The following is a 15,853-nucleotide window of genomic DNA, read 5'->3' as shown; positions in this document are numbered from 1 at the left end:
CGTGACCGTTGTACCTCTTTGGACCTAGTGCCGGCACCGTAGCTACTGAAGTAACGGCTACGCGGAAACGGGGTGAGCACGGTCGCTGCTGGCCGGCATATCACCTACTACGTCTACACAGACGTGATTCGAAGTGGCAGCTTGTTGAAGGAAGGATGTGTGCGACGGAGTGTTTAACGTAGACAATCTGAACAGCGAAGGCGACCGTGCCGCATGTGCCGGTCACGTGGCTGGCTGTCGGGGGCGGGCTGGAGAGCGGCTCAATCGGAGCGGGAAGGCGCGTATGCCCCACCTAGCTGCCTCCAGCGAAGTGTCCCCGTCCCCATGGCTTGGCTGTACCTTATCAAGTCTATTGCATTAGCTGAAGCCTCGAAATTCGGTTATGACCACATTCCCGGGTACCCCCAGTCCGAGCAGTAATTTCTCCGTCTCCACTCGTCGTGGAGGGGCGTCGCTATGGTCTAGCGTGAAGACCGATTTGTCGTGCTAGCTTCTTCCCAGAAGCTCCAATTTCTCGTCCTCGTTCCTTCGTGACATTCTTTAACTGCAAGATGGAACTGCCTGTTCACGGGAGGGACCGTAACGCGCCTTCTCATGGGATAGTGATCGCGCTGTCCCTTTTGATCCTGCAGATGGGTGTGACAGCAACAGCAAGTCCCAGCCTCAAGCGTAGAGATCTGCCTTCAAGCGAAGAAGAGGCGTTGGCCTCCTTCGCAGCCTATCTCAGACACTTCCTGGCAGTTTTCGAGACCTCTCGCATCAACGGACGTGAAGCCAGGGCCAGTGTCACGCGCGCCGATGACGAGGAGTCGGTTGAGGATATTCTGAGCCGTGCAAAGCGCTCGCAGCAGATAGGAGCGAGCCCAGGTTAGCACACCAACTGATGGCCCTCCCATTATGATTAAAATATAAACCTGCAAGCACAATCATTACATTCCCCATAGCACTTACAGACGCTCTGCAACGCTGACGACTGATGGAAAAGGGCTAAGATATTGTGTTAGTTTTCCTACAAGCGGCTTTTGGTTGGATCGAATTATCCCATCCAGACAATTCAATACCAGTAAATCGTTTTGTAACTCCGCTACATATAGTCCCCGAATGGTAAATTCCTAGCCTACCCTCTTGACCACGTCAAGCTTCCTGTTTCACTACAACAAAGACAGCGGCCCGCGAAGACGCCGGGCTCTTCTGCGTCTGGGACCGGCGGGGGAACCTAAATCTCCTGAAGAGCGAAGGGGGTCGCGAACTTTGACCTCCGGTACGGGGTGGCGCGATTGGAGGGCTACGAGCTCTACAACAGTGTTCCGCGGCACTCCGCGTGCGGCTGGGTCCGTGCCTGAGGGCACGGGACTCGTGATGCTGTCGGCTACACAAGGAGCCTTCCCGTGTCTGGCGACTATGCAGATTTCTGTATGAAAAGTCTGCGCGCTCCGATCAATCCGTTGTGAGGGCCTTCCGCTGTCACTTCTTGGCTCTTTTTGGGAGCTTCCTGTTCACCAGTTGCCGCGTACGATGGGGCTTGAGTCGTAACGCGTCTGCTAGACATCGGGCTCTCAGCTTTTCTGCGGGAGACTGACCTCCCGATTTGTGGTAGAAGCTGCAGTGAAACACGAATTTGTCAGCGGTGGTCACCGCCGCATAGTGATTGGACGAGGTTCACCGTGTGTATATTGCTTTAGATCAGGCCATCTGGTGTCGTAAGCCTTTCCAGCCATGCACTGATCCCGAGTTTTTTCGACCATAAGGCGCTTGTGAAGCCGCGGAGGCCTTTCTAGGGTTCGTGGTTTTTATGTTTGTTAGCTGCCAATCATGTTTTTGTCACCCTGCACGTCTACTTACGTTGTTGAGCTCGTATGTGATGCGGCATCGCCTGGTAGGCTGCAAGGACGTTACGGTGACGGCTGATTTTGTCCGATGGGGCTTTGATATCCTTATCAGTAGATTGAAGGTACGCTGTAAACGGCTGAACTGTTTTCCCCCGAGTATTTCGGTCACTTCGTAGTTGTTGCATGTAGGGAATACATTCGCGCGGTTCTCGATGAGGCGGTGGTTCAGCCCGTAGTCGAGTGTGTCGGGTAAATGTGCGTGCGTCTACCGTCTTGTCGCTCCCTTTCCCTCCTCCCCCCTCCGGGCAGCTCAGCAGCTGTCGATTCCGCTCTTTCCGCTGCCTGCTGGTGTTTCCCTGCACCTCTCGAAGTGCCGAAGCCGTAGTCTCTTCCACTCTTCTCATCCTGGAGAAGCCCGAGCACCTTTACTGACAGGAGTGACTTTTTTTCCTTGTGTTTGTGCCGTCCTCTCGACTCCTGACGTTTTCGAGCACGTGTAAAGGTTTTCACCCCATTTCCGTCACGTCTTACACACACTCGCGTGACACCGCGTCGTCCAGTCTCAGGGACACCTTTTGCGGGTGTCTTGGGTGGCGGCATGGAAAGCGTACCGTCGAGGGTGTAGGCAGTCTTCCTTGCTCAAAGTGCCCTAAATTGTACCTTCCAAGGTGTCGTGAGTTGTACAGAGCAGCACTCGTTCTTGTGCAGGCGTGGGTCGGTTTGTTCAGGAGACCGACGTTGCTGTAGCAGAGCCAGAGACAGTGGGACAGATGAAGGAGAACGGAGTACGCTGCCCCGCGTTCTTCACGTGGTACGGCCAGAAGGACGGAGCGACAGACTTCTCTGAGGCGAGTTGCTACCTTCGCGGATGTATCGGCACACTGTCGCCAATTGATCCAGCAAGCATTGGTAAAGACACTGTCCCATCAGATTCCAAATTCTTCTGTGTCCCTTCGTCTGGAGAAACGCGTCGCTGTGCCGAGTTTTTTGTGTCTCTAGGGGGAGCTGGATGGTGGTCACTTGTGGAGACCGTGCTGCCGGACAGTATATTTCACGCTGACTGTGTGGCCTGGTTCCAGAAGCTGCCAGTGGTCAGAGGTGCCCGAGGTGATGGTGGCGCGCCACCATACATGTTGTAAAAGCTTTCGGGTTCCAGCTTTTGTGTGGTGCTGTGCTTCAGGCAACTACGCATGGATGGCAGCAAGTCAAGATCCACGCTTCCCTCCTGTCACCACTTCCCAGGTTTCTAAACTGAAAGGAACCATGACACTTCTTCATTCCTTTGAGGTAGTGTTCACTCTTTCTTTTACGACTCTATGTGTACGGGTGTCGAGGTGATGCGGAACTCGTTGTCTTCCGCCGCACGATCGCAAGAGCTGGGCGCTGCTGGTGCAAGAGGGTGGATCTCCACAGGGCGCGCAGCTTACCCGCGTACGCAACGCAGCTCCTCCACATACTGCGTGTTGCGCGAAGCTCGTTCGCTTCTTGCGTGTAGTCGAGAGATCTGCTGCGTGGAGAGCTCGCGACGACACAACCACACTGCTATTTATTGGCATCAGCTGGCCAGCCCCCTGAGGGAAGAGGTGCCTTCTTGGTTGAATTCACACGGTTTGTCTTGAATCCCGCACTGCCACGCGCGTCGCGGAAGCCTCCTGACAACTCACGTCTCAAACGTGGAGATGCGGAGCACGACTCGAGGACGGGAAGAAGGTAGACCAGCCCGTCTTTCTTGAAGAACGAAAGAGGGGTCAATTCAAGGGCACAAGGCCAGTCTCTTCTGAAGTAGTATCAGGTAGTTTCGTGCTCCCCGTCGGGAGTCAGTTACCAACTACTTGTCTGATCAGTATGTTTCACAGTTCCGCCCGCCAGTGGACCCCGGGTGGACGAGCAGGAAACGATGTCGCATCGGCCAGCTCGGGGACACGGTTCAGACATGTTCAGTGCAGGCAAATATGAGTCAGCTGCGGCATTTGACTGCGTTTACAGTGAAGACCGCGCTGGAAAAGACAGGGGTGTTGTTGTTCACACGGTTTTACTGGCAACAAAAAGTGACGCAGCATTAGGCATCGCTGCTTCCTCTAACGATCGCAAGCTGCCTGCTTTATGCATGTGGTACTCGTTTCATGCGACATCCGCACTGCTTTTCGTTGGTGCGCTGCTTCGTTACGACATGAATGCCTCGCCGAGACCAGTATGGTGGGAGGCGACTAAACTAGCAAGGATCTTCTTCGTGTCGGATGGGGATCGCTCAGCAGCTCGGTTTCGGCCCGGCTAATGCTGTGTCAGTGTGGTGCCTGCCGTACACGACCGACTCGGCAGCTCACTTAGTGTTTACAGCTTCTAGCGTTTTTCCAAAAGAGGGTGATGTGTGCCTTCACTGCAGCTGTGGGCTATTCTTCGCGCGACGGTTTGGCTCGTCGTGTTTGTCGTACGGTTAATCTGGTTCTGAGGTGCTCACTCAGCACGCACGTCTTGGTGCGGTTGGTTGTGGTTTGATCAGTTGACAACAGCCGCGGACTGGGAACTGGGCGTACACGGTCTGACGACGGATTTCACAGTCGGTGTACGGGCGTAAGTCGTCTTCATATTCTTGCCAGCAGAACTGTCTCAGACCGAGTTTGAAAACTTCTCCCTTGCGGATTTCTTTTGGGGTCTCAGGTCTGATCGCTTGGATTTGACGCGGACACAAACGTATCAGGATTTCGAACTGTTCATATCTCTCTGATACTGCACGTAGTGAACTATGTGAAGCGAAGTGTCCACGGCAGCTCGGCTGTCTGTTAGGCACCTTGGGAGGCTCTTCCTCGACGTCGCCTCGGTCGTCTCCAGACCGTTCTGTCCCGGCGCTCCCAACCGCTCACAAGCTGGCGGTTGGGTAGAGGCGAGGCATCAACGAGCGTTGGTACTATCGTCATCTCCTCGGTTTTCCCGCTGTTAACATCGAACGGAATCGTGCCCGCGCAGTGTCCTCATGCTTTGATTTGTCGGGAAGGCAGTTCCTGAGATACAGTCCGTGTTTTGTCTTGGTTCCCCCATCGGCGGTATGCCAAGGTTAGCAGAAAACGAGGAGTGAAGCATTCCGGCTTTTTTGCCCACGGGCACGAGGAGTTCTTTTACTGGACAGGGAATTTGCTCACTTTCGCACACGCGTGTCGGCTGGTTGCCACTAGAGCGGTGTTGGAATCAGTGCGTCCATGTGATGTGTCGTTTTTTGTCCGCAGGTACAGTGGCGTTTTTCTTCCGGATGTGATGCTCGGGTTCGCTACGAAAGAGAAATCACTTGAGGAATTGGTAAGCGAGCTTCAACGGATGTGAGGGGCCAGCTGGGTAGAAGAGCTCGTTCCATAGCAAAAATGAAGTTGAGGTGAACTTAGAAGTCCCAGGTGGTGGGCACTGCCAACGGATTGAGAAGATTCTGTCGCCTCGAGGGCGAAATTGTTGCGCATACTTTTCGTTCTCGTCTGGCCGCTTGAAGTGGCTTCGAGATTTCGGGCGGCCTGAGTAATTCTGTAGAGCTCAAGAAGCATCTAGTAAAGGATCCCGGGGTCGTATGCGCGAGCGCCCCAAGATTCTGGGACGGTCCGCGAGGGCATGACGCTTCACTCGCAGTAACGAAAAAGGCAGTGTACGAGGTTCGGGCAGCGAGTGCCTTCTATCTGGCTATAAAAAGTAGTGTGACACAACTGATTTACTCGGCCGTCGATTCCGAGCCACGTTCCCTGCTAGCCGTCTGAACTACTCTTCTCTTTCGGTCATGGTTGCAGGTCCGCAAGGCGGGATACTTTGGACCCATCACGCCAGGCATCACAGAATCGATGCGTTTGACCCGGTTTCAAGGCCGAGGAGTGTCGTTGACGTTTCCAGAGTATAAGGCGCGGTACGGTGTTATCGGCGAGGATAGACACGGTGTAGCAGGCGGGGGCGTTTCAGTCTGACGGTGCTCTTCTGCAAGTTTCTGTGCAGTTGAGTCCGTCCCTCAGGCACGGCCGACGAATTTCGTTCACACTATAGATGGTAGACCATTGAACCGCGTCAGTCTGATGAGGACAAGGCCCTGGTTCAACGGAATGTGAAAATTTGTTCTGGTCTCTGTAAGGGGGCGTACACCTTTCCTGTAGATCGTGGAACGTTTTTCGAGCGGCTGGCTGTTTGACAAACGCGGCTCGGCCAAGCTGAGGGAGCAGTGATGCGAACGACGAGGAAGCTGGCCGTGGGAGCGGCTAGTTTAAGTGGCTCTGCACCTGTGCTTGGCCAATGACGATGTACTCGGTTTGATGTTCCGTGGCGTTTTTGCTCCGATACAATTAGTCCATTTCGCTCGCAGCCGATATTTTGGGGCGGCGACATGACACCAGCGTGATCTACGGGTGTGTTGGCATAGCTGTTAACCGCCTGTTTCGGTCGTTATTGATTCATCTGAAGCGCTCCAAGTTTCTTGTCAGGGCTCTTCCACTAACTTCGAGGCGCTTGAAGGGCGCGCATGCGCCTTGACACATGACCGAAAGATTGAGCATTGTGTGGTCTTACGAGCAGTTCCCCCGACGGACGTTCAGAGAAAGACGCGCCAGGCAACTTCGAACGGCGTGCGATACTTCTGGAAGGAAACCCGGCACCCCACCGCCCTTGGACTGCTGTTGCTCCGCCATGCCCACTTCCAAGTCCGGAAGTGGCCGTTGCACACACACCCATAGTTCACAATGGCGTCGTGTCCATGCAGCAAAATGCCGGCTGCAAGCCGAATGGACCGACTGTTTGTTGTAGCAAAAATGTTACGGAACATCAATCCGGATACGTCGTCATTGGATGAGACACGGCTCGCCTTCTTTGGCAGGGTTTGTGTCCCTGAGGCTTATTCAACAAAAGTAGTAGTCGCTGAGCCCGCACCACGGAGTATGATCTCCCAAGAACGAACGTTTCCTATTGATGCGAATCAGCACAGGGCGGAGCAGTTTTGTCAGCGGCCAGCTGTAACATCCACTCGCGTACAGCGAAGCCTGCCACTCGTTCTTTCAGAGGACCTCCGCAGACCCCGTCCGTTGCAGCTTCTCTTCCGTCAGGGTCTGGCAAGACGGGGGAACTCTCTAGGAGAGGGTAAATTTCGTCGTTGCTCGGTAGATCATCTTTCCGGCGGGGCACCAGGTGCACATAGAGCTGGGAGACATGTTGCTCTGCTGCTTCACCCTGCTGGACCAAGAGCGTGCATCCGTCTGTCCCTGTAACTCCATTTAACGCGTACGATGTAGCCTGGGTCACGAGGAACAGATCTTCTCGCTCGTCGTCTGACAAGTCGAAAAGAGCCTGTAAGGACAAAAGGCGCCAGGGTGCAGGCCACAATTTGGGCCGCTCTAACACCTTCCTTTCCGGGAGGATACGTAACGGGTTCTGGATTTCTCGTCCTGCCCTTGCCTGCCTTCAGTTAGCAGATGGACTGCAGTTCTTGCGTCAAGCTCCGTCACCACCATCCAGTTCCCGCCCACCTCATATGCATTCTGAAATTGATACTGATACGTGTGCGAGTGCACAGGGTACATACCATCTGCTACACAGCTATAATATCCGTTCTTATACTCTAGTTCAACAGGGTGAAACGTGTGTGTCTATACATGTCCTGTTCTCGTGTAAAAGGCTGACAATGCCGGGAGTGCCTGTCCCAAGACCGCGTACGCTGTCCCCTGCAGTGCTACATGATGCTGAGAGAGATGGGATGCGCTGTCTGCCTTGTGGTTGAATTTTTGCCATACGTATTGCTGAGAAGATGTTGCACTGACACCCGCTGTTTCTCTTGTCCAACCGCTTGAGTGGGCCGTCCAGGTACGGCGTCTTCACCAACCTGAAGACGTCGTACCTGTTTGAATGCAGTGTCCACCTTGCTTTCTGTCTGGGTCGCCAAGGCGCAATCAACTTCAACAGCTCACGTACCTTCACATGTCTCCGAGGAGTTACTATCGCGTGTCCTGGAAGCACAGGATGCGGGGAAAGCATCGCGAAGCTGAGTTCGCTGCTAAAGATCACATTCTCCGGGCTGAGGTTCACTCCGGCGAAAGAGAACGGGCCGGGCCAGCAACACGAGCTGGAAGAAGAAAGATTTGCGCGTAGGCCGCGGGTGCAAGTAGCAAGCAGTTGCCACAGAGACGCACTGCACGGGCGCTCAGTGGGGGACGCGGGAAATGCAGGAGCGCACTCCATAACTGGCACGAAGAACCTACTCCACACACAAATAGTGAAGGTAGCAGGTCGCAATGCAAGTGGCTCCCCGAGCCCTTGGTAAACCCCGAAACGAAGAGTGGGCCGGATGTGTGTTGAGTACGCTGCCGTCGCCGCGGCGCAGCACGGGTTGCAAGAGGGAGACAGTGTTCGCTGTCCCAGGAAGATGAAAGACGCAACAGACTGTGGCCGGCCCCAGGAAGCAAATACCCTTTGGTAATCTCGATCGCCTACGCACAGACGGCGGAATCACTTCCGAGGGAGAGGCAGACGCAGCACCCTGCCGAACACCAGCGCTTCCCAGTAGGGGCTGGAGGATCGACTGTCGCCAGTGCCCGCGACGCTCCGTACATATTGCGCCCACGTCCTGATACTGTAGTTTGCCCGTAATGTAGGGACCGACCAACAACGGAGCACCGTACAGTTACTGCAGTGCCGGAAAGCACAGTGGCCGGCCAAATCTTCACGGCCTGGCTCAGGGTAGAGCAGGAGACCCCCGACCCTCCTATACTACCTGTTGAGCCGGGTGACATGACGACCGCGGATGCAGCGGAGACAACAACCCGCGGAGACCGCATGCAACCCGGCCTTCGTGCATGCGTCGCTGCTGCAGGCTCGAATCTGGCTCAGTGGCCCAGGACGACGCTTCATGCAGACTCCACGCAGATCCGTTTGAGGGGTGACTGGTTTTTGTTGTAGGACTCAGTTGACACCTTCGTGAAGTCAATAAAGCTTTGTATCTACTTTGTCGCCATCGTGCTTCCCAGCGGCTCAAACCTCGGGTTTCTCGTGGAGTAAGAGGGCAAGCTGCCGGACGGGTACTGGTTGTTTATCGTTTTCTGTTCCATGGAGGATCCAACAAGCAGAGCAGGTATGGCTCCCGCCCTCTCCTTGCTTCTTTTTCTTTTCGTAGCGAGGCACGCTGTCTCGGAGGAGCAATAAGAAAGTACTCTTCCGCCTTCCACCCCTTCGTCTCCGAACTCGACGGCCCTTTTATTTCCCTGCAAGGCAATACCTGCAGTTGAACGGTTTGAGTTCCCGTCCGTGACCGCCCTTATACATCTCTCATCACTTCGCGGGCTTGCAGTGGTCCACGACTCGACGAACTGGAGAGTAACCGGCGTGGTTCCGTACTGGCTTGATCTCTCAAGCCGATTTACCCGGTCTTTGAGTTCCTGTCTTACAGCCACTCACTTCTGCAGCGGCTCTCTCCCTGCAGCGTCTCGACAGAGCGCCTCGCCACTTGTGTCCTTGCAGCGCGGGCCTCGGTGGATTTCGGCCGGCTCAGAGCGGTATACCGGAGCGGTGGCCGACGTCTCTTGAGTGGGGAAAGTGGCTTCGCAGTGCCTCGCACTTCTTTGAGTGGAGAAGCTGTTCGGGAGGCTAGAGCGTGGTTGTGGTCAGGAGTTTTGTGTCCAGGACGTTCTCTTTCTCTCTCGCGCGTGTTTGCCGTGTGTGCATTACAATACAGTGTTGTACTGCGTGCCCAGCTTCAAGCCTGATCAGCGGCACCTTCTTAAAACCAGTAGACGGGGAAGGGAGCGCTCAGCGACCTGGATCGGGCCCGCGGTTGCGCTCCGTGGCTAGTTGATCAAATGCAATTATGGCCCGCTCCTCAGTACTACAATCTTTGAGTGCAATGGAGCAAAAACTCAACATGCTTACTATTCTAGTTCGCAACTTGGCCTTCCATGCTTCGGCTACGTTTCAGTCTCCTTACGTGGGCTTGTCCTTTCGCAACCAGTCCCTTTTCCTCTCTCCGACGTCGCTCTAATACTCTGTCTGCTTTTCCTGCTTTTTCTCCGCACATGTGTACCGCTTGTGACTTCCGCTCTCGTGTCTGCACCCTGCAACGGGGAAAAACATGGCTCATCACGCACACCAGGGATTCAGTAACAAGGTCCTTCTTATGGGCCGTGCAGGGGCCGGAAAAAGCTCGATGCGCTCCATTATCTTTGCTAATTATCTTGCGCGCGAGACAAGAAGACAGACGCCCACTAATCATATAGAGCATTCACATTTGCGGTTTCTTGGCAACTTGGTGCTGTCTCTGTGGGATTGTGGGGGGCAGGACATCTTTATGGAAAACTACTTTGAGATTCAACGAGAGCATATCTTCCGGTAAGTGAGGGTGTCGAGCGTCGTGATGCTGGATAGTCTAGCCACACTAGTCGACATGCAGTCCTCGAACTGTGCTAAGCAGAGCGGCGCACCAGCACCCCATTTCTTTCTAGCCGCGTTTTCTTAGGATTTTGTCCAAGCACTCAGGTGCAACAAGTTGTGGCGTGGTCCGTACAGACTCTTCGTAGACTGACTTGTGGCTCCGGTAACAAACAGAGAACGCAGGGCATTCTCGATGACAGGCGCTGTATGGGAGCGGCGACAGTTTCCCAGTACTACCCCGGCAAGCATCCAAAGGGGGACGGCGCAGGTGATTGCTCAGCGGGACCGTCCAGCAGAGGGTATTGCTTCTTTATCTCCAACAAATCCGCTCACCACGGAAGTGGTGGTCCTTGGCTTCTTCATAGTGCCCGGAATGTTAATTTGTTGCTCCGCCTGTTCACAAGCGTCGTCTATGAACGGAAAGGCCACCAGTTCTCGCCTGATTCTACCTGTTACTCGAGAGTATCGTCTACGTGTTGGGGTTGTTTGTTCTGTCCCAAGGCTTTGTATATCTTTCACGTGTTTCGCTCAGTTTGAAGCAGCGGGCGCATGGTTGCGTTTTTGCCCGTCTCGCTGCCTTTTCTGCGTTCCTTCTGCAGCAATACAGAAGTCCTTATATATGTCCTGGAAGTGCGACGGAGTTCTCTTGTAGCTGCTGCGGCTCTCGTCAGTGCAGACGCGCGCAATCCTCCTGGTGTTTCTTCCCAGTCGTCGCTTCCCCCTGCGGGTCCCCTCTGTCACTCCTCCCGTTGTCGTTTGTCCCCCCCCACGGAGGAGCCCGGATCATCTTACACACAAGAAGCCGCCCGCCTAGAGTCGACACGGGCTGGTGGTACGGAGCCCTTTATGGATACAAACTTACGCGAGACAGTTCAAAGAGACTTGAGGTTGAAAGAGCTTGAGAAAGATGCTCGCTATATGAGTAGTGCTTTAGATAGCATTCAGGCATTTTCGCCCACGGCCCAGGTCTTCGTTCTAGTTCATAAAATGGATCTACTGCCTCCTGCTGATAGAGAGGTGGCGTTGCGCTTTTATCAGCGGCTTGTCCGAGACATCGCCCAAGGTAAAGGGATGAGGGAAGTCACGAGTGCTGGTGGCCTGGCGTCTCCCGTTCAAAAAAGGGCGTAGTTCTGTGATGATACACCGTGTATTTTGGGAGAAGCTGCATCTAATTTTGGTCTCCAAGGTTCACTCGGCTAAAAAAACGGGTGGTGGTCGACGTCATCTCTGGATTCTTCTGCTCTACGTGTTGCCGGTTTTTGCTTCTCCTCAGCAGGCTTGTAGAGGCTCTTGAGTGGTGCATCAGGAATGACGCTTGAAAGAATCAGGTTCCCCGAGCGCTTCAGGAACTGAACGATGGTTTAACCCGATTTGAGTGACTTGTTCGAGTAGCACCGGGAAGAGTTGACGACAATGCAGAGTGGTGGACTTTTGCTAGGGACGAGACTCAAGAGTGCGGTTGTCACCGGCCTTATATGTTTATCCATCTGTGCTAAAGTGTGTGCGTTCATGGCGAACGAATAGTTGGTGCAGAGCTCGCGCACGCCCCTCAATCAACTGTGTGCAAATACCCTGCTCGGAGCCAACCGGTTTCCCCTCTCAGTACGTGTGTACCGTATAACCATCCGTCATTCTTTCACTTGGGACATGCTTTCGGTCTTACTCTTTGCGGAAACAAGTAAAGTTTTTCAAGCTCGCTTCTCCTGTCCGGAGTCCGCCGTATCACTTGACGCTCCGTTCACCATGTGGCACCGTCAAGGAGTGTCACAATGTGTTCGATGACTTCCCCGTACTGCGCCGGTGTTCGAGAAAAGTTCGGTCTCTGTCTCTTTAACTGTGCCTCCCTTTGAATCTTTATGCGACCCTGTCTGCTGGGCTATGGCTCTTCTTTCACTGCGCAGAGAAACCCGTTGAATTGCTGGCAACCTCAATTTGGGACGAAACACTTTTCAAAGCGTGGAGTGAGATCATCGTAACTCTCGTCCCCAATGCAGTGGAGCTAGAGAAACACCTGGGCCGCCTTTGCGAGCTCTGCTCTGCTGATGAGGTGGTTCTTTTTGAGAAGAGTACGTTCCTGGTGAGATCAGAGAGGCGCGTCGTGTCTGTTTGCTAGTCCAGGCTGCCTCCTCGCTCTCGATCGCGGCGTTTTTTGCATTTGCTTTTCACTAGCTTTGTTTTCTGTCCTCTTTCTTCAGTTGATTGCTATCCGCGGCGAGCGCCACTGGTCGTCCGTCCCTGTGTGTCTAGTAGAAAAGCCAGTCCGAATGTGATAGCATGTAACTCTCTTCTTGGTAGCAGACATAGTGTTTCATTTCTTGCCTAAGCTTCCGCGAGGGCAGCCGTTAAGTACAAAGTCCACGCTGGGGTACCATTTTTGCACCGGCTTGTTTTCCGTGTTGTCACCTGGGGTGAAGAATTGAAAACTGGACATCATGAAGTCGTCATTGGTCACTCTCCTTGCATTCGCCTGCGTGCACGGTGTAAGTCTTTGACTGACTGCAACCAGAGTGGAATAAACTCTTGCTTCAGTGTCCGGTTTTCCTCTGTTAGGTTGTCTCGCGTTGGTCACGCAAAAGCCACCACGATAGTCACCGCTTCGAGAAGGTGTCCAACATCTGCAAGCAGTTCAAGCTTGCGTGTGCCAAGTCACAGGTTCGCCGAGGAGGCAGGGTGTGCTCGGTTCTCGAAGTGCGGGGCTTTTTTTTCTGTCCTGAAATGCCATCATGTGCATTTTGCACCCCTAGTGCATTCGCTCGTCAATTTGGTTCAATCGTACATCTATTTGTCGTGTACTAGCTAATACTCAGAAACTGGTGTACATTCGTGCACACATTTTCCCTCAGGAAGGTGTGCTGGACAAAAGAGGTGCACAATAATAAAGATAGGAAGCAAACAAGTCTCTCTCGTATCTTCAGTGCTATGCACCTCTTTTCTGTAGTACCTCTGCCTCCATATCCTTCTTTGCATCTGTCTTAGAACTAGGTGTTCCTTCTTCTATTCTCGTCTTCCAGCGAAGGGGGGGGCCGTAACCGTCGGCGTAGGGGTATGTTGGCGAACGGCGCGGCCCCTTCGCGTCTCTTAAACATCGGTAGAGACGTGTGAGAGTTGAGATTATCTGAGCGGGTTAGACGGCACATTCAGAGCTGCATGTTTTTTGAGGTGCTTGAGAAGGCGGCCAAACTTCTCGTTATATGGTTCTTGCAACATCTCGAGAGAGAGAGAGTAGCTGCTTTCTCCCTGTTGGATCGATCCCTCCCCTGTTAGTGTGTGGAAAAAGCTCACGGGTTTTACGGATACAGTCAGTGCAATTTCTCCAGTATGCTTGAAGGGAGTTACACACCGGATTCTTGTCGTCCTGGGGGAGTGTACGCGGCCTCTTTCCTGTAAGTACCGGTTCATTCGGAGCAGGTGGCTTCGCTGCTGTCTGGAACAGTGATTGTTCCGTAAGTATTGGAGAGACCAACCCTCCCGCGGGAGTAGCCGGAACGTAGCGGACAAGTTTTCTCGTGTCTCTGATGCAGTTGAGGGATGGAGGGAAGATTGCTTTTGATACGAGAAACTCAGACGCGAGAAACAGGTTCACTTCAGGAGACATTTGGGGACGCTGCTAGCTGCGAGAGGCGCTGCTGCAGTGTCGCTCAGGATCGCGGGGGCTTTTGTTCCGTGTGCGCGCTACCGTCTTCAGAGCAACTTTTCGAGTTTCACCGCACGCACCGCAACATTCTCTGCCTTCATCGAGCGGTTTACTAGGAATACGTACATAATGATTATTATTGGGGACCCCGGTGAGTGGTGCGGTTTCCGCGAATCCGTTCTGCTTACAGCTTGTTGATAAGGTGTGAGTGGGACGACAGGAGAGTTGGTGAGAGAAAAAAGTTGTGCGTTTGCTATACAAGATTTCGGCAGCTGGACCTCTTCACGGACATACTAGACTTGTCAGGACCCGTCAACGTAGATAGCAGTGCTCGGCATTTCCAGTAGCAGTTTACTGTTGAATGGGGAAGGGAACAAACAAAACACGGGCAAAAGATGAGCCCGCTCGCGGCCCCGAGAGAGGAGCACCACGTAAGTTTGCACTCACCCAAGGCGCTTCAGACCAGCTCCTTTACGTGTTTTACGTACGCATCACCTTTAGACCCTGTGCACAAGCACAACGCTAAAGTGAGAACCGGCCTGTTTTCGATCTCGCTGTTTGCAGCCATGGAGCCAGCGGCAACCTTATCGAAGATCGACCGCGCCCGGGAATACTTCGCACGGTTTGCCGAAGCCGTCCCAGTGGGGCCTTCTCTATAGCAAACGAAGACAAGACAGGGTGCCAATGATGGTTTTTCTCTCGATGTAACTGTATCTTCGCTGTCTTCTTTTTATCTTCAGAGTGTATGTGCTCAAGCTCCAGGCCATTATCTTTAGCCATCATGTAGCTGCGGTGAGACTGTCGCGCCATGTCTTTGACCTGTACGCATACAGTCAGGAATACACCAATCTTCTGTCTGTAGATGTGATGGAGTTTTCAATCAGGTGTGTGTGGCGTGCACCTGTGAAAACCGCGCTTGACAGCCGGTGATACGGGATGCTTTTTTACGTAGTTTGTTCGCCTATTAGGTTGATTTTCATTGAGTCTCCTACGCCTTCTCTCCCTAGATGAGAAACGGCTTCGGCAGCGGCGTTTCTACAGATTGTCTTGTGTGGTATAGGTCGAATACCGTGCCGTGGTTGTAAAGCATCTTAGGCTTGAGTCTGTGCACGCACAGCAAGAAGTGTCAGGGTTGGTTGTAGAAGACTGTGATGTAGTCAGGAGCTTGAATCTCCTGGTGAAGATTGATTTTATGCGGTACAGGTGGGCATGCTCCAAGGGTGTGGACAGGCTGTGACTGCGAATGAACTGAGCCCTGGCTCCCAAGAAAAACCAATCCATAGGGTGGCAGGTCTGTAGCCCGGCTTCCTGGGCAGTCGTGGTGCAGACTGCCGGCAGTCACTCGCGCAGGGCGCTGCAGATTCTTCTGTCTGAGGTATTGTTGAAAGGCTCATTCAGCAGCCGTGGCGCCTAGCAGTCGAGCGCAGCGGCCTGAGATACAGTGCTTATCTGTGTAGTGTGCAGTAATGTAGGGCTCACGCGAGTGCTAAAAGAGGACCAGTAGGCGGACAGAACTGACTAAGCACTCAGTCTCGGATGCCGTTTTTACTGCAACCAGTCTGCCCTTCCGACACAATGCTTCCCTGAGCCGAGTAACGCCTGAACTGTGGTCGCAAGAGAAACAGGAATACCGTGGAAACGCGAACCCTCGCGTCGCCAGGTGTGCGGGTGTTTGTTGCGTTCTCCAAAGTTTCCCGTTTGAGGGATTATCAAGCTGAGAGGGATAGACGCAGGGTAAGGTAGTAGAGAGAGAGTTGGCCACGATCTGTAAAGAGAACACGCGCGCAGTGAACTCTTCTGCTACAGTCTTTTACGATCAGGCGCATAGTGTGTCGCGTTCCTGCCTGCGAGTGCCTTACGAAGAAAATTTGCTTCGCTGAGCAGACCCCGGCAATTTCCGCCGTCCTGTTATTCAGCGGATACCGGACTTTGTGAGCTGATAAGGGGCTTTCTTCTATGAGATTTCTGAGGCATCTGCTGACATACACAACGAGCTGGTCTTGTTTTTGCACAGCATACGACG

The 15,853-nt window shown here is 53.5% G+C and overlaps 3 protein-coding genes across 3 annotated transcripts; 2 read left to right on the top strand and 1 right to left on the bottom strand.

The window, feature by feature from the left end:
• Positions 1-52: 52 nt before the first annotated feature.
• On the top strand, positions 53-6,253 carry CSUI_003084 (duf51 family protein). Its single transcript, XM_068063282.1, has 7 exons — positions 53-867; positions 1,881-1,951; positions 2,558-2,738; positions 3,010-3,116; positions 4,330-4,400; positions 5,051-5,120; positions 5,594-6,253. Exons 1-7 carry the CDS (start codon positions 552-554, stop codon positions 5,762-5,764), a joined length of 987 nt encoding a protein of 328 aa, XP_067924748.1. The 5' UTR covers positions 53-551; the 3' UTR covers positions 5,765-6,253.
• Positions 6,254-6,494: 241 nt separating this feature from the next.
• Positions 6,495-8,525, bottom strand: CSUI_003083 (histidine triad domain-containing protein). Its single transcript, XM_068063281.1, has 2 exons — positions 7,749-8,525; positions 6,495-7,127 (listed from the first exon to the last, which is right to left on the bottom strand). The coding sequence occupies exons 1-2, from the start codon at positions 8,013-8,015 to the stop codon at positions 6,747-6,749; spliced, it is 648 nt and encodes a 215-aa protein (XP_067924747.1). The 5' UTR covers positions 8,016-8,525; the 3' UTR covers positions 6,495-6,746.
• Positions 8,526-8,710: 185 nt separating this feature from the next.
• CSUI_003082 (ras-related gtp binding a family protein) lies at positions 8,711-15,104 on the top strand. The gene is made up of 6 exons (XM_068063280.1): positions 8,711-10,154; positions 10,796-11,259; positions 12,098-12,273; positions 12,747-12,866; positions 13,882-13,981; positions 14,395-15,104. The coding sequence occupies exons 1-6, from the start codon at positions 9,898-9,900 to the stop codon at positions 14,487-14,489; spliced, it is 1,212 nt and encodes a 403-aa protein (XP_067924746.1). The 5' UTR covers positions 8,711-9,897; the 3' UTR covers positions 14,490-15,104.
• The last annotated feature ends 749 nt before the right edge of the window (positions 15,105-15,853 follow it).

Source organism: Cystoisospora suis, assembly GCF_002600585.1.
Source record: "Cystoisospora suis strain Wien I chromosome Unknown contig_1325, whole genome shotgun sequence".
NCBI classification, from domain to species: Eukaryota; Apicomplexa; class Conoidasida; order Eucoccidiorida; family Sarcocystidae; genus Cystoisospora; species Cystoisospora suis.
The sequence above is the reverse complement of the archived record's forward strand: the minus strand, read 5'-3'. Positions and strand labels throughout refer to the sequence as shown.

Excerpts from the sequence above, each read along its gene's own strand:
- CSUI_003084 (XM_068063282.1), top strand. The coding sequence starts at position 552 with ATGGAACTGCCTGTTCACGGGAGGGACCGTAACGCGCCTTCTCATGGG. Across the intron at positions 868-1,880 it reads GCAGATAGGAGCGAGCCCAG|GCTGCAAGGACGTTACGGTG; the intron begins GTTAGCACACCA and ends ATCGCCTGGTAG. Across the intron at positions 1,952-2,557 it reads TCCTTATCAGTAGATTGAAG|GAGACCGACGTTGCTGTAGC; the intron begins GTACGCTGTAAA and ends CGGTTTGTTCAG.
- CSUI_003083 (XM_068063281.1), bottom strand. The coding sequence starts at position 8,015 with ATGGAGTGCGCTCCTGCATTTCCCGCGTCCCCCACTGAGCGCCCGTGC. Across the intron at positions 7,128-7,748 it reads CTCCTCGGAGACATGTGAAG|GCTCTTTTCGACTTGTCAGA; the intron begins GTACGTGAGCTG and ends TTGTCCTTACAG.
- CSUI_003082 (XM_068063280.1), top strand. The coding sequence starts at position 9,898 with ATGGCTCATCACGCACACCAGGGATTCAGTAACAAGGTCCTTCTTATG. Across the intron at positions 10,155-10,795 it reads CAACGAGAGCATATCTTCCG|CAATACAGAAGTCCTTATAT; the intron begins GTAAGTGAGGGT and ends TTCCTTCTGCAG. Across the intron at positions 13,982-14,394 it reads GATTATTATTGGGGACCCCG|CCATGGAGCCAGCGGCAACC; the intron begins GTGAGTGGTGCG and ends CGCTGTTTGCAG.